Source organism: Elephas maximus, chromosome 9 (assembly GCF_024166365.1).
Source record: "Elephas maximus indicus isolate mEleMax1 chromosome 9, mEleMax1 primary haplotype, whole genome shotgun sequence".
NCBI classification, from domain to species: domain Eukaryota; kingdom Metazoa; phylum Chordata; class Mammalia; order Proboscidea; family Elephantidae; genus Elephas; species Elephas maximus.
The window spans coordinates 151,700-179,315 of NC_064827.1; the positions used below are offsets into that span (position 1 = coordinate 151,700).

The window sequence follows — 27,616 nt, forward strand, 5'->3', positions numbered from 1 at the left end:
AAAAGGATTAGTAGTTGGAAAATATGCCCTTGGTGATAGAAGTGACACTGGAGATGGCATGACAGAATTTTGCAAGACAAACAACTTCTTCATTGCAAATACCTTTTTTCAACAACATAGATGGCAACTATTCCCGTGGACATGGCTAGATGGAATACTAGAAAAAAATCAAATCGACTACATCTGTGGAAAGAGATGATGGAAAAACTCAATATCATCAGTCAGAACAAGGCCAGGGGCTGAACATGGATCAGACCATCAATCGTTCCTATGGAAGTTCAAGTTGAAGTTGAAGAAAACTTGAACAAGTTCATGAGAGTCAAAGTACAGTAGACCCTGAGTATATCCCACCTGAATTTAAAGACCATCTCGAAAATAGGTTTGATGTATCAAAAACTAATGCTGAAGACAAGTTGTGGTATGACATTAAGGCCATCATATATGAAGAAAGCAAAAGGTCATTAAAAAGACAGGAAAGAAAGTAAATATCAAAATGGATGTCAGAAGAGACTCTGAAACTTGCCTCTGAATGTAGAGTAGCTAAAGCGAAAGAAAGAAATGATGAAGTAAAAGAGCCAAACAGAAGATTTCAAAGAGCTGTTCAAGAAGACAAGGTAGGAGGGGCAGGGCCAAGAAGGTAGACTAGTCAGGTGCTTCCTGTGCTCCCTTTTACAACAAAGACCTGAAAAAATAAGCGAGTCGATTATATATGACAATCTAGGAGCCCTGAACATCAAAGGCAAAGTTGAGGAATTGGACTGAGTGGCAGAGGGAGGGAGAGACGGTCCAGAAACAGGGTATATACCTGAAGTTTAACTTTAACTATTTCAGCTATATGATGGAGAGGCACGTCCATGACATTTGACACAGCTCTGCCTAGTAAGCAGAGTCCTCACCTACCCATATCAGAGGCCTCAGGACTGGTGGCTCCACCCACGCCACCTATCCACCTGCGACAGAGGCCCAAGAGTAAGTGATGCCTCCCAGTCCTTACAGCCAACAGCGTTGGGTGCCCAAAGTCCAGGTGCAAAACCCACCCACCTACGCACTCTAGGGAACAGGGATATGCTTTCCTCACAGACACTCAGGGGCAGTTGCCAGCACCCTGCCTTGCTCAGCACATGACCCCCATGACAGCCAGCTACCTGTGCCTACACCAATCACCCCTGCTCGTCTAGGACTGTAGATGAGAGCCTGCACCATGCACTTGGTGACCAGCTACCTCGACACCTAAGCTGAGTCAATACAAGAAAAGTGAATGGACTCCTGGGCTCACATACCTAGTAACAGCTCTAACCACCTGGTGACAGAAGTATAGAGCTTCAAAGGGCCAATAATCAAACTAGCTCACTCGAGCATCCTATTTGGGCATATCAAAACAGAACAAAAATAGAAGGTAGGACACGGTGAGCAAACATAAAATAGATAAGTACAATAACTTATTGATGGCTCAGAGACAACAGTCAATATCAAATCACATAAAGAGGCAGACTATAATGGAATCAGCAAGCTCCCAAAACAAAGAATCAAGAAATCTTCCAGATGAAGAGCACCTCCTGGAATTACTGGAGGTAGAACACAAAAGATTAGGATACAAGCCTTTTCAAGAGATCAGGAAGGAGACAAGGCAAAACGCAGAAAAAGCCAAGACGCACATAGACACAGCAATAGTGGAACTTAAGAAGATTAGAAAAGAATATAGTGAAAAATTTAATAGGCTGCAAGAATCCATAGAGAGACAGCAAACAGAAATCCAGAAGATTAACAACAGAATTTCAGAATTAGACAACTCAATAGAAAGTCATACGAGCAGAATAGAAGCAATGGAAGTCAGAATTAGCAAGATTGAAGATAAAGCACTTGACAACAACATAGTTGAGGAAATCTTGGATAAAATAATTCTAAAAAAATGAAGAAACCCTAAGAATTATGTGGGACTCTATCAAGATGAATAACTTACAAGTGACTGGAGCACCAGAACGGGAGGTGGGGGGAAAAACAGAAAATACAGAGAGAATTGTTGAATATTTGTTGGCAGAAAACTTTCCTGATATCATGAAAGATGAGAAGATATCTATCCAAGATCCTCATTGAACCTCACACAAGGCAGATCTCAAAAGAAAGTCACCAAGACATATTAAAACCAAACTTGCCAAAAACAAAGAGAACTTTAGCGCAGCTAGGGATAAATGAAAAGTCACCCACAAATGAGTCACTAAGACTAAGGTCTGACTACTCAACAGAAACCATACAGGCAAGAAGGCAATGGGATGACTTATATAAAGCATTGAAGGAAAAAAACTGCCAGCCAAGAATTATATAACCAGCAAAACTATCTCTCAAATATGATGGTGAAATTAGCACATTTCCTGATAAACAGAAGTTTAGGTAATTTGGAAAAAACAAACCAAATTACAAGAAATACTAGACAGAGTCCTCCAGTTGGAAAATCAGTAACATCAGATAACAACCCAAGACTAGAACAGAGTACAGAGCAATGAGGTATCAACCCAGATAGGGAAATCACAAAAATAAATCAAAGCTAAAATGTTCAAAAAAGGGAAGTAGAGATGTCATTATGTAAAAGATGACAACATTAAAACAAAAAAGAGGGACTAAAAAATGTAGTCATAGATATTTCATATGGAAAGGAAGTCAAGGTGATATAAAGAGATAAAAGATTGGTTTGAACTTAGAAAAATAAGAGTAAATATTAAGGTAACCACAAAGGAAACTAACAATCCTATACATCAAAATAAAAAACAAGAAAAACATAAAGACTCAGCAAATACAAAATCAACAACAATGAAAAAGAGGAAAAGAAAATACATAAAGAAAAATGACTCAGCACAGAAAATTAAGTGGAACTAAGAAACTGTCAACTACACACACAAAAACACACACACACAGAGGCGGGGCCAAGATCGCTGACTAAGTAGAAGCTACCTCAGATCCCTCTTGCAACAAAGACTCGGAAAAACAAGTGAATCGATCACATACATGACAATCTATGAATCCTGACCATCAAACACAGATCTAAAGAGTTGACCTGAGTGACAGAGACTGAGAACGAACAACCACGGGGAAGCAGCAACTGTTTTCGGAGCCTGGAGCCAGCGTCCCAGTCAGGAAACCTTGGCACCGGGCTCTGGACTGGGCGCAGGGGAGCTGAGCACGGCATCCTGAGATGGCGCAAACACGGGACGCAGCCCTAACCCCCAGAAGTGACCTCGGGGGAAGCCCAGCCAGTGCACATAGTCAATGCGCCCCTCCTCCTTAGGCAGCGCAGCGACGCGGCTGACAGGAGGAGAAGTCACCGGGAGGCAGCGACTGGTTTTGGAGCCTGGAGTGCAGTGTCCCAGCCAGAGAACCTTGGCACTGGGCTTTGGACTGGGAGCGGAGGAACTGACCACAGCTTCCGAGACAGCACAAGCACGGGACGTGGGCCTGACCCTTGGGGGAAATCTCTACCCAGCCAGTGCACATAGTCAATGCGCCCCTCGGGAATCTCAGATAAAACAGTCATCCCAAGCAAGATAAGTAACTTTGTCTATATTCCGGGGTTTTTTTTTTTTTTTTACTCTCTCCTATTTATCTGAACCCTCCCCTTCCCTTCCCTGGCGGCATCATTAACATTGGAATTTCCTGAGCCAGAGAGTGAACTGTGCTGCAGTTTTTCTTTCTTTCTTTCTTTTTTTTCCTAACGCATTCTCCTTGCCTGAGAAAAGCAGCTACAAAAAACCCAGGGACCAAACATCCTTCCCTAATTGGACTAAAAACACAGAACCAGCTCCAGCCAAACATATGTGATCCACAGTCTTGGACTTTCATCCCTACAGGGAACAAGGTGGCTATTATAATGCAAAGGCATTTCTGATAGGGATCTGACTGTAATTGTTTTAGCGGATTACTGGAAAGACAAGTTTCCCAGGTCTGATATCTCTGCTTATTCAACAGAGCCCTCACTGACCAAAAACAGGGAACTGAGGGCTGAAGCTCCCTCCAGACCACCTAGCCTCCTGCCTTAGGAGTCTAAGGAGGGTGACACCTACCAATCTGTAGAGGTACATGAATTGGGTGCCTAAGGTACAGCTGCAGAGCCCACCCACCAAAGTAATTTAGGAATAGAGACACACCTACCTCACTGACACTTGGGGGAAGCCTGTCAGCATCCTGCCCCCCCCCCGGAGTGTGACCCCCTCCGGCTACTAGAATCCAGTGCACACAACTATCACCACTACTTCTCTAGGTGGATAGGTGACAGTCTGCACCACACACTTGATGACCCAAAATCAGATTCTACTCAAGAATAGTGAACAGACTCTTAGGCTTATATATCTGGTAACAGCCCAAACCAACTGGTAATAGGACATAAGTGAGTCAAGCGCTACAACAATCAAAACAGCGCAATCTAGTAGCCCATCTATGTATAGTGAAAGAAAACAAAACAAGATAAGACTCAGTGAGCAAATATAGAATAAATCACTACAAAATCTTAGTGATGGCTCAGAGACAGCAGTCGATATCAAACCACATAAAGAAGCAGATCATGATTGCTTCTACAACTCCCCAAACTAAAGAATCAAAATCTTTCCCAAATGAAGATACGATCCTGGAATTGCCAGATGCAGAATATTAAAAACTAATTTACAGAATGCTTCAAGACATCAGGGATGACCTCAGAAATGAAATAAGGCAATCTGCAGAAAAAGCCAAGGAACACACTGATAAAGCAGTTGAAGAACTCAAAAAGATTATTCAAGAACATAGCGGAAAAATGAATAAGTTGCAAGAATCCATAGAGAGACAGCATTCAGAAAGCCAAAAGATTAACAATAAAATTACAGAATTAGACAACGCAATAGGAAGTCAGAGGAGCAGACTCGAGCAATTGGAATGCAGGGTGGGGGATCTGGAGGACAAGGGAATTGACACCAATATAGCTGAAAAAAATCAGATGAAAGAATTTAAAAAAATGAAGAAACCCTAAGAATCATGTGGGACTCTATCGAGAAGAATAACTTGCGTGTGATTGGAGTCCCAGAACAGGGAGGGATATCAGAAAACACAGAGAGAATAGTTGAAGATCTGTTGGCAGAAAACTTCCCTGACATCATGAAAGACGAAAGGATATCTATCCAAGATGCTCATCGAACCCCATTTAAGATTGATCCAAAAAGAAAATCACCAAGACATATTATCATCAAACTTGCCAAAACCAAAGATAAAGAGAAAATTTTAAAAGCAGCCAGGGATAAAAGAAAGGTCTTCTACAAAGGAGAATCAATAAGAATAAGTTCAGACTACTCAGCAGAAACCACGCAGTCAAGAAGGCAATGGGGTGACATATAGAGAGCACTGAAGGAGAAAAACTGCCAGCCAAGGATCATATATCCAGCAAAACTCTCTCTCAAATATGAAGGCAAAATTAAAACATTTACAGATAAACACAAGCTTAGAGAATTTGCAAAAACCAAACCAGAGCTACAAGAAATACTAAAGGAAATTGTTTGGTCAGAAAACCAATAATATACAATATCAGATACCAGCCAGCACAACACAAGGTCACAGAACAGAACATCCTGATACCAACTCAAATAGGGAAATCACAAAAACAAATTAAGATTAATTTTAAAAAGAAAAAAAATGCTCAAAACAGGGAATCATTGAAGTAAATATGTAAAAGATCACAATAATCAAAAAGAGGGACTAAATACAGGTGGCATAGAACTGCCATATGGAGAGGGATACAAGGTGATATAGGACAATACAAGTTAGGTTTTTACTTAGAAAAATAGGGGTAAATATTAAGGTTACCACAAAGAGGTATAACAACTCCACAACTCAAAATAAAAACTAAGAAAAACATACCAACTCAGCAAACATAAAGTCAAATACCATGAAAAGGAGGAACACACAATTTACAAAGAAAAACGTCTCAGCACAAAAAAGTAAGTGGAAAAATGAAATTCTCAACAACACACATAAAAAGACATCAAAATGACAGCACTAAGCACTAAACACATACTTATCTATAATTACGCTGAATGTAAAAGGACTAAATGCACCAATAAAGAGACAGAGAGTCTCAGACTGGATAAAGAAACACGATCCGTCTATATGCTGCCTACAAGAGACACACCTTAGACTTAGAGACGCAAACAAACTAAAACTCAAAGGATGGAAAAAAATATATTAAGCAAACAATAAGCAAAAAAGAGCAGGAGTAGCAATATTAATTTCTGACAAAATAGACTTTAAAGTTAAATCCACCACAAAGGATAAAGAAGGACACCACATAATGATAAAAGGGACAATTGACCAGGAAGATATAACCATATTAAATATTTATGCACCCAGTGACAGGGCTGCAAGATACATAAAAAAAAACTTTAACAGAACTGAAAAGTGAGATAGACACCTCCACAATTATAGCAGGAGACTTCAACACACCACTTTCGGAGAAGGACAGGACATCAAGTAAGAAGCTCAATAGAGACACGGAAGACCTAATTGCTACAATCAACCAACTTGACCTCATTGACATACAGAACACTCCACCCAACTGCTGCAAAGTATACTTTTTCTTTCTAGTGAACATGTAACATTCTTTAGAATGGACTACATATTAGGTCATAAAACAAACCTTTGCAGAATCCAAAACATCGAAATATTACAAAGCATCTTCTCAGACCACAAGGCCATAAAAGTGGAAATCAATAACAGAAAAATTAGGGAAAAGAAATCAAATACTTGGAAAATGAACAATACCCTGCTCAAAAAAGACTGGGTTATAGAAGACATTAAGGAGGGGATAAAGAAATTCATAGAATGCAAAGAGAATGAAAACACTTCCTATCAAAACCTCTGGGACACAGCAAAAGCAGTGCTCAGAGGCCAATTTATATCGATAAATGCACATATACAAAAAGAAGAAAGAGCCAAAATCAGAGAACTGTCCCTACAACTTGAACAAATAGAAAGTGAGCAACAAAAGAAATCCATCAGGCACCAGAAGAAAACAAATAATAAAAATTAGAGCTGAACTAAAGGAATTAGAGAACAGAAAAACAATTGAAAGAATTAACGAAGCCAAAAGCTGGTTCTTTGACAAAATTAACAAAATTGATAAACCGTTGGCCGGACTGACTAAAGAAATACAGGAAAGGAAACAAATAACCTGAAAAAGAAACAACATGGGTCACATCACAACAGACCCAACTGAAATTAAAAGAATCATATCAGATTATTATGAAAAATTGTACTCTAACAAATTTGTAAACCTAGAAGAAATGGATGAATTCCTAGAAAAACACTACCTACCTAAACTAACACAATCAGAAGTAGAACAACTAAATAGACCCATAACAAAAAAAGAGATTGAAATGGTAATCAAAAAGCTCCCAACGAAAAAAAGCCCTGGCCCAGATGGCTTTACTACAGAGTTCCACCAAACTTTCAGAGAAGAGTTAACACCACTACTACTAAAGGTATTTCAAAGCATAAAAAATGACGGAATACTACCTAACTCATTCTATGAAGCCACCATATTCCTGATACCAAAACCAGGTAAAGACATCACAAAAAAAGAAAATTACACACCTATATCCCTCATGAACTTAGATGCAAAAATCCTCAACAAAATTCTAGCCAATAGAATTCAACAACATATCAAAAAAATAATCCACCACGACCAAGTGGGATTTATACCAGGTACGCAAGGCTGGTTTAATATTAGAAAAACCATTAATGTAATCCACCATATAAATAAAAGACAAAAACCACATGATCTTATCAATTGATGCAGAAAAGGCATTTGACAAAGTCCAACACCCATTCATGATAAAAACTCTCAGCAAAATAGGAATTGAAGGAAAATTCCTCAACATAATAAAGGGCGTCTTCACTCTAAATGGAGAGAGCCTGAAAGCATTTCCCTTGAGAATGGGAACCAGACAAGGATGCCCTTTATCACCACTCTTATTCAACATTGTGCTAGAGGTCCTAGCCAGAGCAATTAGGCTAGAAAAGAAATACAGGGCATCCGGATTGGCAAGGAGGAAGTAAAATTATCTCTATTTGCAGATGACATGATTTTATACATAGAAAACCCTAAGGAATCCTCCAGAAAACTACTGAAACTAATAGAAGAGTTTGGCAGAGTCTCAGGTTATAAGATAAACATACAAAAATCACTTGGATTCCTGTACATCAACAAAAAGAACATTGAAGAGGAAATAATCAAATCAATACCATTCACAGTAGCCCCCAAGAAGATAAAATACTTAGGAATAAATCTTACCAAAGATGTAAAAGACCTATACAAAGAAAACTACAAAGTACTAGTGCAAGAAACTAAAAAGGACCTACATAACTGGAAAAACATACCTTGCTCATGGATAGGAAGACTTAACATAGTAAAAATGTCTATTCTACCAAAAGCCATCTATACATACAATGCACTTCTGATCCAAATTCCAATGACATTTTTTAACGTGATGGAGAAACAAATCACCAACTCATATGGAAGGGAAAGAAGCCCCGGATAAGTAAAGCATTACCGAAAAAGAAGAAGAACGTGGGAGACCTCACTCTACCTGATTTTAGAACATATTATACAGCCACAGTAGTCAAAACAGCCTGGTACTGGTACAACAACAGGCACATAGACCAATGGAACAGAATTGAGAACCCAGATATAAATCCATCCACGTATGAACAGCTGGTATGTGACAAAGGCTCAGTGTCACTTAATTGGGGAAAAGATAGTCTTTTTAACAAATGGTGCTGGCATAACTGGATATCCATTTGCAAAAAAATGAAACAGGACCCATACCTCACACCATGCACAAAAACTAACTCCAAGTGGATCAAAGACTTAAACGTAAAGACTAAAACGATAAAGATCATGGAAGAAAAAATAGGGACAACCCTAGGAGCCCTAATACAAGGCATAAACAGAATACAAAACATTACCAAAAATGACGAAGAGAAACCAGGTAACTGGGAGCTCCTAAAAATCAAACACCTATGCTCATTTAAAGACTTCACCAAAAGAGTAAAAAGACCACCTACAGACTGGGAAAGAATTTTCAGCTATGACATCTCCCACCAGCGCCTGATCTCTAAAATCTATAGGATTCTGTCAAAACTCAACCACGAAAAGACAAACAACCCAATCAAGAAGTGGGCAAAGGATATGAACATGCACTTCAATAAAGAAGATATTCAGGCAGCTAACAGATACATGAGAAAATGCTCTCGATCATTAGCCATTAGAGAAATGCAAATTAAAACTACGATGAGATTCCATCTCACTCCAACAAGGCTGGCATTAATCCAAAAAACACAAAATAATAAATGTTGGAGAGGCTGCGGAGAGACTGGAACTCTCATACACTGCTGGTGGGAATGTAAAATGGTACAACCACTTTGGAAATCTATCTGGTGTTTTCTTAAAAAGTTAGAAATAGAACTACCATACAACCCAGAAATCCCACTCCTCGGAATATACCCTAGAGAAATAAGAGCCTTTACACCAACAGATATATGCACACCCATGTTTATTGCAGCTCTGTTTACAATAGCAAAAAGCTGGAAGCAACCAAGGTGTCCATCAACGGATGAACGGTTAAATAAATTGTGGTATATTCACACAATGGAATACTACACATCGATAAAGAACAGTGACGAATCTCTGAAACATTTCACAACATGGAGGAACCTGGAAGGCATTATGCTGAATGAAATTAGTCAGAGGCAAAAGAACAAATATTGTATAAGACCACTATTATAAGATCTTGAGAAATAGTATAAACTGAGAAGAACACATACTTTTGTGGTTACGAGGGGGGGAAGCGAGGGAGGGTGGGAGAGGGTTATTTATTGATTAATTAGTAGATAAGAACTACTTTAGGTGAAGGGAAGGACAATACTCAACACACGGAAGGTCAACTCAACTGGACTGGACCAAAAGCAAAGAAGTTTCCGGGATAAAATGAATGCTTCAAAGGTCAGCGGAGCAAGGGCGGGGGTTTGGGGACTATGGCTTAAGGGGACTTCTAAGTCAATTGGCAAAATAATTCTATTATGAAAACATTCTGCATTCCACTTTGAAATGTGCATCTGGGGTCTTAAATGCTAACAAGCGGCCATCTAAGATGCATCAATTGGTGTCAACCCACCTGGATCAAAGGAGAATGAAGAACACCAAGGTCACACAATAACTAAGAGCCCAAGAGACAGAAAGGGCCACATGAACCAAAGACTTACATCATCGTGAGACCAGAAGAACTGGATGGTGCCTGGCCACAACCGATGACTGCCCTGACAGGGAGCACAACAGAGAACCCTTGAGGGAGCAGGAGAACAGTGGGATGCAGACCCCAAATTCTCATAAAAAGACCAGACTTAATGGTCTGACTGAGACTAGAAGAATCCTGGTGGTCATGATCCCCAAAAGTTCTGTTGGCCCAGGACAGGAACCATTCCCAAAGACAACTCATCAGACATGGAAGGGACTGGACAATGGGTTGGAGACAGATGCTGATGAAGAGTGAGCTACTTGTATCAGGTGGACACTTGAGACTGTGTTGGCATCTCCTGTCTGGAGGGGAGATAGGAGGGTAGAGAGGGTTAGAGGCTGGCAAAATCATCACAAAAGGAGAGACTGGAAGGGCTGACTCATTAGGGGGAGAGTAAGTGGGAGTATGGAGTAAGGTGTATATAAGCTTATATGTGACAGACTGACTTGATTTGTAAACGTTCACTTAAAGCTCAATAAAAATTATTAAAAAACACACACACACACACATTAAAACGACAACACTAAACATACCTATCGATAATTACACGCATGTAAATGGACTAAATGCACTGATACAGAGACAGAGAGCAGCAAAACGGATTAAAAAAACACAATCCATCTATATGCTGCCTACAAAAGACACACCTTAAAGGCACAAATTGAAACAAAAGATTGAGAAAAATATATCAAGCAAACAAAAGCAAAATCAAAAAAGAGCAGGAGTAGCAATATTAATTTCTGACAAAATAGACTTTAAAGTAATATCTACCACAAAGGATAGGAAGGGATATTATATAATGATTAAAGGGTCAATACACCAGGAGGACATAACCATAATAAATATTTATGCACCCAATGACAGGGCTCCAAATACATAAAACAAACTCTAACAGCATTGAAAAGAGAAATAGACAGCTCCACAATGATAGTAGGAGACTTCAATACACCACTTTTGGTGAGGAACAGAACATCCAGAAAGGAGCTCAATAAAGACACAGAAGATCCAAATGCCACAGTCAGCCAACTTGAACTCATAGACATATACAGAACACTCCACACAACAGCAGCCAAGTATGCTTTCTTTTCCAATGCACATGGACCGTTCTCCAGAATGGACCACATATTAGGCCATAAAGCAAGCCTTAACAGAACCCAAAATATCGAAATATTACACAGCATCTTTTCTGACCATAAAGCCATCAAAGTAGAAATTAATAACAGAAAAAGCAAGGACAAAATCAAATACATAGAAACTGAACAGCACCTTGCTCAAAAACTAGCCGGTTATAGAAGAAATTAAGTTTGGAATAAAGAAATTCATAGACTAAAATGAGAATGTAAACACATCTGAACTGAAAAGGTAATTTTAAAAAGCCACAACACAAAAAAATAATTCATCATGACCAAGTAGGATTCATACCAGGTATCCAGGGTTGGTTCAACATTAGAAAAAAAAAAAAAAAATGTAATCCATCACATAAATAAAATAAAAGACAAGAACCTCATGACCTTATCAATTCATGCAGAAAAGGCATCTGACAAAGTCTAACATCCTTTCATGATAAAAACTCTTAGCAAAATGCAGCAAAAGCAGTGCTCAGAGGTCAATTTATAACAGTAAATGCACACACCCCAAAAGAAGACAGGGCCAAAATCAAAAAATTATCCCAACAACACAGACAAATAGACAACAGTAAAAGAAGCCCTCAGGCACCAGAAGAAAGCAAATAATAAAAATTAGAGCAGAATTAAATGAAATAGAGAATAGAAAACAATTGAAAGAATTAACAAAACCAAAAGCTGATTCTTTGAAAAGATCAACAAAATTGATAAACCACTGGCCAAACTGACAAAAGAAAAACAGGAAAGGAAGCAATTAACCCGAGTAAGAAATGATAGGGGTGAAATCACAACAGACCCAACTGAAATTAAAGGAAACATAACAGAATACCCTGAAAAATTGTACTCTAACAAATTTGAAAACTTAGAGGAAATTGACAAATTTCTAGAAACACACTACCAACCTAAACTAACATAAAAGGGGGTAGAACAACTAAATAAACCAATAACAAAAGGAGATTGAAAAGGTAATTTAAAAAACTCCCAGCACAAAAAAAAGCCCTGGTCCTGACAGGTTCAATGGAGAATTCTACCAAACTGTCAGAGAAGAATTAACACCATTACTACTAAAGGTATTTCAGAGCATAGAAAATAAAGGAATACTCCTAAACTCATTCTATGAAGCCAGTATAACCCTGATACCAAAACCAGATAAAGACGCCACAAAAAAAGAAAATTACAGACCAATACTCCTCATGAACTTAGATGCAAAAATCTTCAACAAAATTCTAGCCAATAGATTTCAACAACATATCAAAAAAATAATTCACCATGACCAAGTGGGATTGATACCAGGTATGCAGGGATGGTTCAACGTTAGAAAAACAACGAATGTAATCCGTCACATAAATAAAATAAAAGACAAGAACGTCATGACCTTATCAATTAATGCAGAAAAGGCATTTGACAAAGTCCATTCATGATAAAAAACTCTTAGCAAAAATAGGAATAGAAGGGAAGTTCCTCAACATAATAAAGGGCATTTATACAAAGCCAACAGCCAACATCATCCTGAATGGAGAGAGTTTGAAAGCATTCACCTTGAGAACAGGAACCAGACAAGGGTGCCCTTTATCACCACTCTTATTCAACATTGTGCTGGAGGTCCTAGCCAGAGCAATAAAGCTAGAAAAAGAAATAAAGGGCATCCAAATTGGTAAGGAAGAAGTAAACGTATCCCTATTTGCAGAGGATATGATTTTATACACAGAAAACCCTAAAGAATCCACAAGAAAGCTACTGGGACTAATAGAAGAGTTCAGCAAAGTATCAGGACACAAAATAAACATACTAAAATCACCTGGGATCATTCTTCTGGATGAGGTCCAAGATGGCGGAGTAGTCAGATGCTTCTGGTGATCCCTCTTACAACAAAGACCCCCAAAAAACAAATGAAGCGATTATACATATGACTAGTCAGGAGCCCTGAACAACCAAGGCAAAGTTAGGAAATCGGACTGCGTGGCAGGGGGAGGGAAAGACGGTTGAGAAGCAGTGAGCAGTTGCCGGACCTGACTCGGCAGGAACCAGAGCCTCTCAGACACAATCCCCTGGCACGACTGTGGCAGGGCTGGCAGCACCTGGGACGTGAGTGCCTCAGGGAGAGACAGCAAGCTGCACAGTCTACTCACGCCTCCAGGATCGGAGAGCAGCACTCTATGCAAAGGCTAAGTACGTGTGTCTATTTTATTGCGCCCCCAGCCCGCGAGCCGGCTTCAGTGGCGGTCAATTTCCCTAGGCCTAAGGTAGGTTCTGCTGCGCATCCCGAGCCACTCTCCCAGCCTCGGAGAAGGAATAAATTAACAGTTGAGGGAAAAGATAATCTGCTGGCTCCCCTAAACTAGGAACTCAGGGGAGAAGCAGCTCCTGTCCAGGCACAAACAGCCCACGGACTTTGAATGCCTTTCACCCCTGCATGGACCTGTGTGGGCCCATTTCAGAGGATTAGGCCCTTGTTGGCAGACTGCAACAGTACATGTGCCTGAGATCTGACTTTAATTGTTTCAGCTGTGCAGTGGAGAGGCAGGTTTTCAACATTTGGCACCTCTCTGCCTATTAAACAGGGCCCTCACCTATCCATATCAGGGACCTGAGGACTGGTGGCTCCACCCATGCCAAGTAGCCACCCATGACAGGGGTCCAAGGATAAATGGTGCCTCCCAGTCCCTACAACCGAAAACACTGGGTGCCCATAGTCCAGCTGCATAACCCACCCACCTGTGCACTCAAGGAACAGGGATGTGCTTTCCTCACAGACACTCAGGGGACTGTTGTCAGCCCTCTGCCTTGCGCAGAGCATGACCCCTGCTACAACTAGATATCTGTGCCTACACCAATCACCCCTGCTCCTCTAAGACTATAGGACACAGCCTGCACCACACACTTGGGGACCAACTACCTGGACACCTGAGCTGAATCCACACAAGAAAAGTGAACGGACTCCTAGGCTCATATACCTGGTAACAGATCTAGCCATCTGGTGACAGGAAGTTAGAGCTTCAAAGGCACAAATAATCAACCTAGCTCTCTCAAGCAGCCTTTTTGGGCATATCAAAACAGAACAAAGCAAGAAGCTAGGACGTGGTAAGCAAACATAAAATAAATTAATACAATAACTTATAGATTGCTCAGAGACAACAGTCAATATCAAATCACATAAAGAAGCAGACCATGATCACTTCAACAAGCTGTCAAAACAAAGAATCAAGCAAAGGAGAATAAAGAACTCCAAGGACACAAGGTAATTACGAGCCCAAGAGACAGAAAGGGCCACATAAAACAGAGACTACATCAGTCTGAGACCAGAAGAGCTAGATGGTGCTCTAGCTCTGCCCTGACAATTACTGCTCTGACAGGGAACACAACAGTGAACCCCTGAGGGAGTAGGAGAGCAGTGGGATGCAGACCCAAAATTCTCATAAAAAGACCAGACCTAGTGGTCTGACTGAGGCTAGAAGGACCCCGGTGGTCATGGCCCCCAGACCTTCTGTTGGCCCAGGACAGGAACTATTCCCAAAGCCAACTCTTCAGACAGGGATTGGACTGGACAATGGATTGGAGAGGGATGCTGGTGAGGAGTGAGCTTCTTGAATCAGGTGGACACTTGAAACTATGTTGGCATCTCCTCCCTGGAGGGGAGATGAGAGGGTAGAGGGGGTAAGAAGCTGGCGAAATGGATGTGAAAAGAGAGAGTGGAGAGAAGGAGTGGGTTGTCTCATTAAGGGGTGAGCAATTGGGAGTATGTAGCAAGGTGTATATAAGTTTTCATGTGAGAGACTGACTTGATTTGTAAACTTTCACTTAAAGCACAATAAAAATTAAAAAAAAAAAAAGAAAGACCAGACTTGCTGGCCTGACACAGACTGGAGAAACTCTGAGAGAATGGACCTCGGACACACCTTCCAGCTCAGCAATGAGGTCACTCCTGAAGTTCACCCTTCAGCCAAAGATTGAACAGGCACATGGAACAAAACTAAACTAAAGGGGTCCACCAGCCCTGGGACAGGGACTGGAAGGCAGGAGGGAACAGAAAAGCTGTTAATAGGGAACCCAGGGTTGAGAAGGGAGAGTGTTAACATGTTGTGGGGTTGCTAAACAATGTCATATAGCAATGTGTGTACTGTTTGATGAAAAAACTAGTTTGTTCTGTAAACCTTCATGTAAAGTCCAATTAAAAAAAAAAAAGAAGGGGAGACTGTGCCTGCGCGCTGGCTGCTCTTTTCCCACTTTCACGTGTCCCAAGGGCCGGATTGCAGGCCTCTCCTTGCAGCGGCGTAGCGAAGCTGGGTAGGAGCTGCGGCTACCAGAACCATGGCAGGACAGGCATTTAGAAAGTTTCTTGCCCTCTTTGACCGAGTATTGGTGGAAAGGAGTGCAGCTGAAACTGTAAACAAAGGAGGCATTATGCTTCCAGAAAAATCTCAGAGAAAAGTACTGCAAGCAACAGTAGTAGCTGTTGCATCCGGATCTAAAGGAAAGGGTGGAGAAATTCAGCCAGTTAGTGTGAAGGTTGGAGATAAAGTTCTTCTCCCAGAATATGGAGGCACCAAAGTAGTTCTGGATGACAAGGATTATTTCTTATTTAGAGATGGTGATATCCTTGGGAAGTATGTAGACTGAAATAAATCAATACTGAAACAGCATCACATGAAGCTGCCCATTCCACTGAAGTTCTGAAATCTTTCATCATGTAAATAATCTCCCTGATTTTCTTTTGTAATAAACTAGTGATATCTAAAAAAAAAAAAAAAGAATCAAGGACTCTCCCAGATGAAGATGTCTTCCTGGAATTCCCAGAGGCAGAAAACAAAAGATTAATTTACAGAACTCTTCAAAAGATCAGGCAAAATGCAGAACGAGCCAAGGAATACACAGATAAAGCAATGGAGGAAATTAAGGTTATTCAAGAGCATAATGAAAAATTTAATAGGTTGCAAGAATCCATGGAGAGACAGCAATCAGAAATTCAGGAGATTAACAACAAAATTTCAGAATTAGACAAAATTAAAAAAAAAAACCCACTGCCACCGAGTCGATTCCAACTCATAGCAACCCTACAGAATTAGACAACTCAATAGAAAATCAGAGGAGCAGAATTGAGGAACTAAAAGTCAGAATTAGTAAGATTAAAGATAAAACACTTGGCACCAATATATTTGAAGAAAAATAAGGTAAAAGAATTTAAAAAAATAAAGAAACCCTAAGAATCATGTGAGACTATCAAGAGAAATAACCTATGAGTGACTGGAGTACGAAAACCAGAAGGGAGAACAGAAAATACACAGAGAATTATTGAAGTATCGTGAAAGATGAGAAGATATCTATCCAAGATGCTCATCGAACCCCACGTGAGGTAGGCCCCAAAAGAAAGTCAACAAGACATATTATAATCAAACTTGCCAAAACCAAAGATAAAGAGAGAATTTTAAGAGTGGCTAGGGATAAACGAAAAGTCACCTACAAAGGAGAGTCAATAAGAACAAGCTCGGACTACCTGCAGGAACCATGCAGGCAAGAGGGCAATGGGATGACATATATAAAGCACTGAAGGAAAAAAAATCCCAGCCACGAATCATGTATCCAGCAAACCTGTCTCTCAAATATGAAGGAGAAATTGGGACATTTCCAGACAAACAGAAGTTTAGAGAATTTGCAAAAACCAAACGAAAACTACAAGAAATACTAAAGGGAGTCCTTTGGTTAGAAAATCAATAACATCAGATATTGACCAAGACACAGAAATCACAAAAATAAATTAAGATAAAAAAAAAGCTCAAAACAAAAATCAGTTGGATTCCTCTACACCAACAAAGAGAACCTCAAAGAGGAAATCACCAAATCAATACCATTTACAATAGCCCCCAAGAAGATAAAATACTTAGGAATAAATCTAACCAGAGACATAAAAGACCTATACAAAGAAAACTACAAGACACTTACGCAAAAAAAAGAAAACTACACAAGTGGAAAAACATACCTTGCTCATGGATAGGGAGACTCAACATTGTGAAAATGTCTATTCTACCCAAAGTGATCTACAGATGCAATACAATCCCGACCCAAATTCCAATGACATTTTTTAATGAGATGGAGAAACAAATCACCAACTTCACATGGAAAGGGAAGAGGTCCCGGATAAGGAAGGTGCTATGGAAAAAGAAGAACAAAGTGGGAGGCCTCGCACTACCTGATTTTAGAACCTATTATACCTCCACAGTAGTAAAAACACCCTGGTACTGGTACAACAACAGATACATAGACCAATGGAACAGAATTGAGAATCCAGACATAAATCCATCCACATATGAGCAGCTGATATTTGACAAAGGCCCAAAGTCAGTTAAATGGGGGAAAGATAGCCTGTTTAACAAATGGTGCTGGTATAACTGGATATCCATCTGCAAAAAAATGAAACAAGACCCATACCTCACACCATGCACAGAAACTAACTCCAAGTGGATCAAAGGCCTAAATATAAAATATAAAACGATAAAGATCATGGAAGTAAAAATAGGGACAACGCTAGGAGCCCTAATACATGGCATAAACAGTATACAAAACGTTACTGACAATGCAGAAAAGGAACTAGATAACTGGGAGCTCCTAAAAATCAAACACTCAGAAATTCAGAAGATTAGCAATAAAATTACAAAATTAGACAACTCAATAGAAAGTCAGAGGAGCAGAATTGAGCAAGTGGAAGGCAGAACTTGTGAGCTTGAAGATAAAGCACTTGGCACCAACATATTTCAAGAAAAATCAGAAAAAATAATTTTTAAAAATGAAGAAAACTTAAGAATCATGTGGGACCCTATCAAGAGAAATAACCTACGAGTGATTGGAGTACTAGAACAGGGAGGGACAACAGAAAATACAGAGAGAATTGTTGAAGATTTGTTGGCAGAAAACTTCCCTGATATCGTGAAAGATGACAAGATAGCTATGCAAGATGCTCATTGAACTCCACGTCAGGTAGATTCTAAAAGAAAGTCACCAAGACATATTATAATCCAGCTTGCCAAAATCAAAGATAAAGAAAGAATTTGAAAAGCAGCTAGGGATAAACGAAAAGTAACCTACAAAGCAGAGTCAATAAGAATAAGTTCAGACTACTCAGCAGAAACCATGCAGGCAAGAAGGCAATGGGAAGACTTATATAAATTATTGAAGGAAAAAAAACTGCCATCCAAGAATCATATACCCAGCAAAACCGTCTCTCAAATATGAAGCTGAAATTAGGACATTTCCAGATAAACAGAAGTTTAGGGAATCTGTAAAAACCTAACCAAATTTACAAGAAATACTAAAGGGAGTTCTTTGGTTAGAAGACCAATAAGATATCAACCCAAGACTAGAACATTGGACAGAGCAATCAGATGTCAACCCAGATACGGAAATCACAAAAATAAATCAAGATTTAAAAAAAAAAAAAGCTCAAAACAGGGAAACAGTGATGTTATTATGCAAAAGAAGACACCATTAAAACAATGAAGAGGGACTAAGAAATCTAGTCATAGATCTTTCATAGGGAGAGGAAGACAAACCGATATAAAGAAATAAAAGTTAGGTTTAAACTTAGAAAAATAGGTGTAAATATTAAGGTCACCACAAAGGAGACTAACTATCCTACTCATCAAAATAAAATACAAGAAAAAAAAAATAGAGACTCAGCAGAAACAAAATCAACAACCATAAATAAGAGGAAAAGACAATATATAAATATAAACTACTCAGCACAAAAAACTAAGTGGGAAAAAGAAACTGTCAACAACACACAAGAAAAGACATCAAAATGACAGCACTGATAATTACGCTGAATGTAAATGGACTAAATGCACCAGTAAAGAGACAGAGAGTGGCAGAATGGATTAAAAAACACAATCTGTCTATGTGCTGCCTGCAAAAGTCGCACCTTAGATTTAGGGACACAAACAAACTAAAACTCAAAGGATGGAAAAAAATATATCAAGCAAAAAACAATCAAAAAAGAGCAAGAGTGACAGTATTAATTTCCAACAAAACAGACTTTAAAATTAAATCCACCACAAGGGACAAAGAAGGACACTATATAATGATTAAAGGGACAATATGCCAGGAGGATATAATCATATTAAATTTTTATGCACCCAATGAGAGGGCTTCAAGATACATAAAACAAACTCTTGTTGTTCTTGTTAGGTACTGTTGAGTTGGTTCCGACTGATAGCGACCCTATGTGCAACGGAACGAAACATTGCCTGGTCTTGCACCATCCTTACAATCGTTGTCATGCTTGAGCTCATTGTTGCGGCCACTGTGTCAATCCACCTTGTCAAGGGTGTTCCTCTTTTCCGCTGACCCCGTACTTTGCCAAGCATGATGTCGTTTTCCAGGGACTGATCCCTCCTGACAACATGTCCAAAGTATGTAAGACGCAGTCTCGCCATTCTTGCCTCTAAGGAGTATTCTGGTTGTACACTTCTAAGACATATTTGTTCGTTCTTTTTTCAGTCCATGGTATATTCAATATTCTTTGTCAACACCACAATTCAAAGGTGTCAATTCTTCTTCGGCCTACCTTATACATTGTCCAGCCTTCAAATGCATATGATGCGATTGAAAATACCAGGTCTTGGGTCAGGCGCACCTTAGTCTTCAAGGTGACATCTTTGCTCTTCAACACTTTAAAGAGGTCCTTTGCAGCAGATTTACCCAATGCAATGCATCTTTTGATATCTTGACTCTAACAGCATTGAAAAGTGAGATAGACAGCTCCACAATTATACTAAGAGACTTCAACGCACCACTTTCGGTGAAGGACAGGCCACCCAGAAAGAAGCTCAATAAAGACAAAGATGATCTAAATGCCACAATCAACCAACTTGATCTCACAGACATATACAGAACACTCCACCCAACAGCAGCCAAGTATACTTTCTTTTCTAGTGCACATGGAACATTCTCTAGAATAGACCACATATTAGTTCATAAAGCAAGCCTTAGCAGAATCCAAAACACTGAAATATTACAAAGCATCTTCTCTGACCATAAGGCCATAGAAGTAGATATCAATAACAGAAAAAGCAGGGAAAAAAATCAAACACTTGGAAACTGAACAATACCCTGCTAAAAAACGACTGGGTCATAGAAGACTTTAAGGATGGAATAAAGAAATTCATAGAATCCAATGAGAATGAAAACACTTCCTATCAGAACCTTTGGGACACAGCAAAAGCAGTGCTCCGAGGTCAATTTATAGCAATAAATGCACACATCCAAAAAGAAGAAAGGGCCAAAATCAAAGAATTATCCCTACAACTTGAACAAATAGAAAGAGAGCAACAAAAGAAACACTCAGGCACCAGAGGAAAGCAAATAATAAAAATTAGAGCAGAATTAAATGAAATAGAAAACAATTGAAAGAGTTAACAAGACCAAAAGCTGATTCTTTGAAAAAATTAACAATATTGATAAACCATTGGCCAAACTGACAAAAGAAAAAGAGGAGAGGAAGCAAATAACCTGAATAAGAAATGAGATGGGTGATATTACAACAGACCAAACTGAAATTAAAAGAATCAGATCTGATTACTATGAAAAATTGTACTCTAACAAATTCGAAAACCTAGAAGAAATTGATGAAATCCTAGAAACACACTTCTACCTAAACTAACACAAACAGAGGTAGAACAACTAAATGGACTCATAACAAAAGAAGAGATTCAAAAGGTAATCAAAAAACTCCCAACACACACAAAAAAAAACCCTGGACCAGACGGCTTCACTGCAGAGTTCTACCAAACTTTCAGGGAAGAGTTAACACCACTACTGCTAAAGGTATTTCAGAGCATAGAGAAGGATAGATTACTACCAAACTCATTCTATGAAGCCACCATATCTCTAATACCAAAACCAGGTAAAGACACCAGAAGAAAAGAAAATTATAGACCTGTATCCCTCATGCATGTAGATGCAAAAATTCTCAACAAAATTCTAGCCAATAAGATTCAACAACATATCAAAAAAATCATTCACCATGACCAAGTGGGATTCATACCAGGTACGCAGGGATGGTTCAACATGGGAAAAACAATTAAGGTGATCCATCATATAAATAAAACAAAAGACAAGAGACACATGATTTTATCAATTCATGCAAAAAAGACATTTGACAAAGTCCAACACCCATTCATGATAAAAACACTCAACAAAACAGAAATAGAAGGAAAATTGCTCCATGTAATTAAGAGCATTTATACAAAGCCAACAGCCAAAATCATTCTAAAGTGAGAGTCTGAAAGCATTCCCCTTGAGATCAGGAACCAGACAAGGATGCCCTTGATCTCCACTCTTATTCAACATTGTGCTGGAGGTCATAGCCAGAGAAATTAGGCTAGATAAAAAAAATAAAGGGCATCCATATTGGTAAGGAAGAAGTAAAAGTATCTCTATTTGCAGATGACATAATCTTATATACAGAAAACCCTGAAGAATCCTCAAGAAAACTACTGAAACTAATAGATGTGTTCAGCAGAGTATCAGGATACAGGATAAACATACAAAAATCAGTTGGGTTCCTCTACACCAACAAAAAGAACATTGAAGAGGAAATCACCAAATGAATACCATTTACAGTAACCCCCAAGAAGATAAAATACGTAGGAAAAAATCTTACCAGAGATGTAAAAGTCCTATTCAAAGAAAACTACAAGACACTACCACAAGAAACCAAAAGAGACCTACACAAGTGGAAAAACATACCTTGCTCGTGGATAGGAAGACTTAACATTTTAAAAATTCTACTCTACGAAAAGCAATCTACAGATACAGTGCAATTCTGATTCAAATTCCAATGCATTTTTTACTGAGTTGGAGAAACAAACCAACAACTTCATATGGAAGGAAAAGAAGCCCCAGATAAGTAACGCATTACAGAAAAAGAACAACAAACTGGGAGGCCTCACTCCACCTGATTTTAGAACCTATTGTACCACCACAGTACTAAAAACACCCTGGTACTGGTACAAAAACAGTTACATAGACCAATGGAACAAAATTGAGAATCCAGACATAAATCCATCCACATATGAGCAGCTGATATTTGACAAAGGCCCAAAGTCAGTTAAATGGGGGAAAGATAGCCTGTTTAACAAATGGTGCTGGTATAACTGGATATCCATCTGCAAAAAAATGAAACAAGACCCATACCTCACACCATGCACAAAAACTAATTCAAAATGGATCAAAGGCCTAAATATAAAATATAAAACGATAAAGATCATGGAAGAAAAAAGAGGGACAATGCTAGGAGCCCCAATACATGGCATAAACAGTACACAAAATGTTACTGACAATGCAGAAAAAAAACTAGATAACTGGGAGCTCCTAAAAATCAAACACCTACGGTCATCCAAAGACTTCACCAAAAGAGTAAAAAGATTACCTACAGACTGGGAAAAAGTTTTTAGGTATGACATTTCCAATCAGTGTCTGATCTCTAAAATCTACATGATACTGCAAAAACTCAACTACAGAAAGCCAAATAACCCAATTAAAAAAATGGGCAAAGGATATGGACAGGCACTTCACTAAAGAAGACATTCAGGTAGCTGACAGATACATGAGGAAATGCTCACGATCATTAGCCATTAGAGAAATGTAAATCAAAACTACAATGAGATTCTATCTCACTCCAACAAGGCTGGCATTAATCCAAAAAACACAAAATAGTAAACGTTGGAGAGGCTGTGGAGAGACTGGAACACTTATACACTGCTGGTGGGAATGTAAAATGGTACAACCACTTCAGAAATTGATTTGGTGTTTCCTTAAAAAAACTAGAAATAGAATTACTGTAAGATCCAGCAATCCCACTCCTTGCAATACATCCTAGAGAATTAAGAGCCTTTACACGAACAGACATATGCATACCTATGTTCGTTGCAGCACTGTTTACAACAGCAAAAAGATGGGAGCAACCAAGGTGTCCATCAACAGATGAATGGATAAATAAACTATGGTATATTCACACAATGGAATACCACACATCAATAAAGAATAATGATGAATCTGTGAAACATTTCATAACATGGAGCAATCTGGAAGGCATTATGCTGAGTGAAACTAGTCAATTGCAAAAGGACAAATATTGTATGAGACCACTGTCATAAAAACTGGAGAAATAGTTTAAACAGAGAAGAAAACATTCTTTCATGGTTAAGAGATGGGGAGGGAGGGAGAGAGAGGGGTTTCCACTAATTATACAGTAGAAAAGAATTATTTTAGGTGAAGAGAAAGACAACGCAATACGGGCGAGGACAGCACAACTGGACTAAACTAAAAGTGAAGAAGTTTCCTGGATAAACTGAACGCTTCAAAAGCCAGCATAGCAGGGGCAGGGATTTGGGGACCATGGTTTCAGGGGACATCTAAGTCAATGGGCATAATAAAATCTATTAAGAAAACATTCTGCATCCCACTTTGGAGAGTGGCTTCGGGTGTCTTAAATGCCAGCAAGTGGCCATCTAAGATGCATCTATGGGTCTCAACCCACCTGGAGCAAAGGAGAATGAAGAACACCAAAGACACAAGGTAATTATGAGCCCAAGAGACAGAAAGGGCCACATAAACCAGAGACTAATTAGCCTGAGACCAGAAGAACTAGATGGTGCCCGGCCACAACCAATGACTGCCCTGACAGGGAACACAACAGAGAACCCCTGAGGGAGCAGGAGAGCAATGGGATGCAGACTCCAAATTTTCGTAAAAAGAGCAGACTTAATGGCCTGACTGAGACTAGAAAGACCCCAGAGGTCATAGTCCCCAGACCTTCTGTTAGCCCAAGACAGGGGCCATTCCCAAAGCCAACTCTTCAGACAGGGATTGGACTGGACTATGGGATAGAAAATGATACTGGTGAAGAGTAAGCTTCTTGGATCAAGTAGACACATGAGACTATGTTGGCATCTCCTGTCTGGATGGGAGATGAGAGGGCAGAGGGCGTCAGAAGCTGGCCGAATGGACACGAAAATGGAGAATGGAGGGAAGGAGTATACTGTCTCATTGGGGGAGACCAATTAGGATTATACAGCAAGGTGTATATAAAGTTTTGTATGAGAGACTGAATTGATTTGTAAACTTTCACTTAAAGCACAATAAAAATTTTTTAAAAGATCAGACAATGAATTGCACTGGGCAAATCTGCTGCAAGAAATCTCTTTAAAGTGTTGAAAAGCAAAAATGTCACTTTAAGGACGAAGGTGTGCCTGACCCAAGCCATGGTATTTTTAATCTCCTCATATGCATGTAAAGCAGGGTAACAAATAAGGAAGACCAAAGAACTGATGCCTTTGAATTATGGTGTTGACAAAGAATATTGAATATACCATGGACTTCCAGAGGAATGAACAAATCTCTCTTGGAAGAAGCACCACCAGAATGCTCCTTGGAAGCAAGGATGGTGAGACTTCATCTCACATACTTTGGGGATGTTATCAGAAGGGACCAGTCCCCAGAGAAGGACATCATGTTTGGTAAAAGAGAGTGTCAGTGAAAAAGAGGAAGATCTCAACAAGATGGATTGACAACATGGCCAACAATGGGCTCAAGCATAACAATAATTGTGAGAATGGCACAGGACTGGGCAGTGTTTTGTTCTGTTGCACATAGGGTCGCTATAAGTGGGAACCAACTCCATGACACTTAACAACAACAACACATATATTTTACTATAATTATTTTTTTAAATACACTGTATGGGATTAATGGCAGATTAAACACTGCCAAAGAAAACAGAAATGAATTTGAAAACAACAGAAATAATCCAAACGAAACACAGAGTGAAAAAGAACTTTTTAAAAATGAAAAGCGCATACATGAACTGCGGGACAATTTCAAGTGGCCTAATATATGGGTTTTGAGGGGGATGAAAAACATTTGAAGAATAAATGGCCCAAAACTTTCTAAACTTGAGGAAAACTATAAGCCCTCAGATCCAAGAAGCTCCATGGATCCTATGCACACATACAGAAAGAAAGAGAGAAGAAAAGAAAACACAAACACAGCACATCATAATCAATTTCATCAAATTCAATGATAAAGAGAAAATTTTTAAAGGTTTCCGGAGGAGGGGGCAAGTTATGTACAGAGGAACAAAGGTAAGGATAACATCAGATTTCTCACTGGAAACAATCCAAGTGAAAAGACAGTGCTATAACATTTCAAAGAACTAAAAGAAAAAAAAAAAAAAAACTGTGAGCCTAGAATTCTATATCCAGCAAAAATATTTTTCAAAAATAAAGGTTAAATATAGATCTTTTCAGACATACAAAAGCCGAAAGAATTCATCACCAGCAAGCATGCACTACAAGAAATGTTCAAGGAAGTCCTTCAGGCAGAAGGAAAATGATGCTGGATGAAAAGTGGGATCTACACGAAGGAATGAAAAGCACCAGAAATTGTAACTACAAGGATAAATATATAATATTTTTTCCTATTTAAAACTCTTAAAATGCTAATTCCACACACGTCTGTCAGTTTGTCATACTGTGGTGGTTTGTGTTGCTGTGATGCTGGAAGCTATGCCAGACGAGTTGTGGAATCACATCAAGGACATCATACATGAAAAAAGCAAAAGGCCACTAAAAAGGCAGGAAAGAAAGAAAAGACCAAAATGGATGTCAGAAGAGACTCTGAAACTTGCTCTTGAACGTTAGTAAAGCGAATGGAAAAAATGATGACGTAAAAGAGAGGAACAGAAGATTTCAAAGGGCAGCTCGAGAAGACAAACTATTATAATGAAATGTGCAAAGACCTGGAGTTAGAAAAACAAAAGGGAAGAACACGCTCTGCATTTCTCAAGCTGAAAGAACTGAAGAAAAAATTCAAGCCAAGAGTTGCAATTATGAAGGATTTTACTGGGAAAATATTAAACAATGCAGGAGGCATCAAAAGAAGATGGAAGGAATACACAAAGTCACTGTACCAGAAAGAACTGGTTGACATGCAACCAATTCAGGAGGTAGCATATGATCAAGAACCGATGGTACTGAAGGAAAAGGTCCAAGCTGCACTGAAAAGAATGGAGAAAAACAAAGCTCCGGGACTCGCTGAATACCGATTGAGACATTTCAACAAACGGAAAGCACTCATTGCAGCACTGAAAGCACTCATTCATCTATGTCAAGAAATTTGGAAGACAGCTCCTTGGCTAACGGGCTGGAAGAGATCCATATTTATGCCCGTTCCAAAGTAAGGTGATCCAGCAGAATGAATCCAGCAGAATGAAACAATACCATTAAAATCACACACAAGGAAAATTTTGCTGAAGATCATTCAAAAGTGGTTGCAGCAGTACAACAACAGGGAACTGCCAGAAATTCAGGCCAGATTCAGAAGGTGATGTGGAATGAGGGATATCATTGCTGACGCCAAATATATCTTGGCTGAAAACAGAGAATTCCAGAAAGACGTTTATTTGTGTTTTATTGACTATGTAAAGGCATTCAACTGCGTGGACCATAAGAAATTATGGATAACATTGCAAAGAATGGGAATTCCAGAACACTTAATTATGCTCATGAGGAACCTGTACATGGACCAAGAGGCAGTCATTCAAACAGAACAGGGGGATACTATGTGGTTTAAAGTGAGGAAAGGTGTCCGTCAGGGTTGTAACATTTCACCATAGTTATTCAATCTTTATGCTAAGGAAATAATTTGAGAAGCTGGACTATATGAAGAAGAACGGGGCATGAGGATTGGTCAAAGACTCATTAACAACCTGCGACATGCAGATGACACAACCTTGCTTGCTGAAAGTGAAGAGGACTTGAAGCGCTTACTGATAAAGATCAAAGACTACAGCCTTCAGTATGGATTGCACCTCAACACAAAGAAAACAAAAATCCTCACGACTGGACCAATAAGCAACATCGTGATAAACACACAATAGACTGAAATTCTCAAGGATTTCATTTTGTTTGGATCCACAATCAACACCCATGGAAGTAACAGTCAAGAAATCAAACGACTCATCGCACTGGGCAAATCTGCTGCAAAAGACCTTTTTAAAAGTGTTAAAAAGCAAAGATGTCACTTTAAGGACTAAGGTACACCTGACCCAAGCCGTGGTATTTTCAAACACCTCCTATGCAAGCGAAAGCTGGACAATGAATAAGGAAGACCAAAGAAGAATTGATGCCTTTGAACTAC

General features: G+C 39.2%; 2 protein-coding genes across 2 annotated transcripts in view; one reads left to right on the forward strand and one right to left on the reverse strand.

Annotated features, from left to right (window-relative positions):
• CACNA1B (calcium voltage-gated channel subunit alpha1 B) overlaps positions 1 to 27,616 on the reverse strand; it is a 310,032-nt gene that overhangs the window by 119,333 nt on the left and 163,083 nt on the right. The window lies entirely within an intron of this gene.
• LOC126083055 (10 kDa heat shock protein, mitochondrial-like) lies at positions 15,737 to 16,121 on the forward strand. The gene has a single exon (XM_049896383.1). The coding sequence runs from the start codon at positions 15,737 to 15,739 to the stop codon at positions 16,043 to 16,045; it is 309 nt and encodes a 102-aa protein (XP_049752340.1). The 3' UTR covers positions 16,046 to 16,121.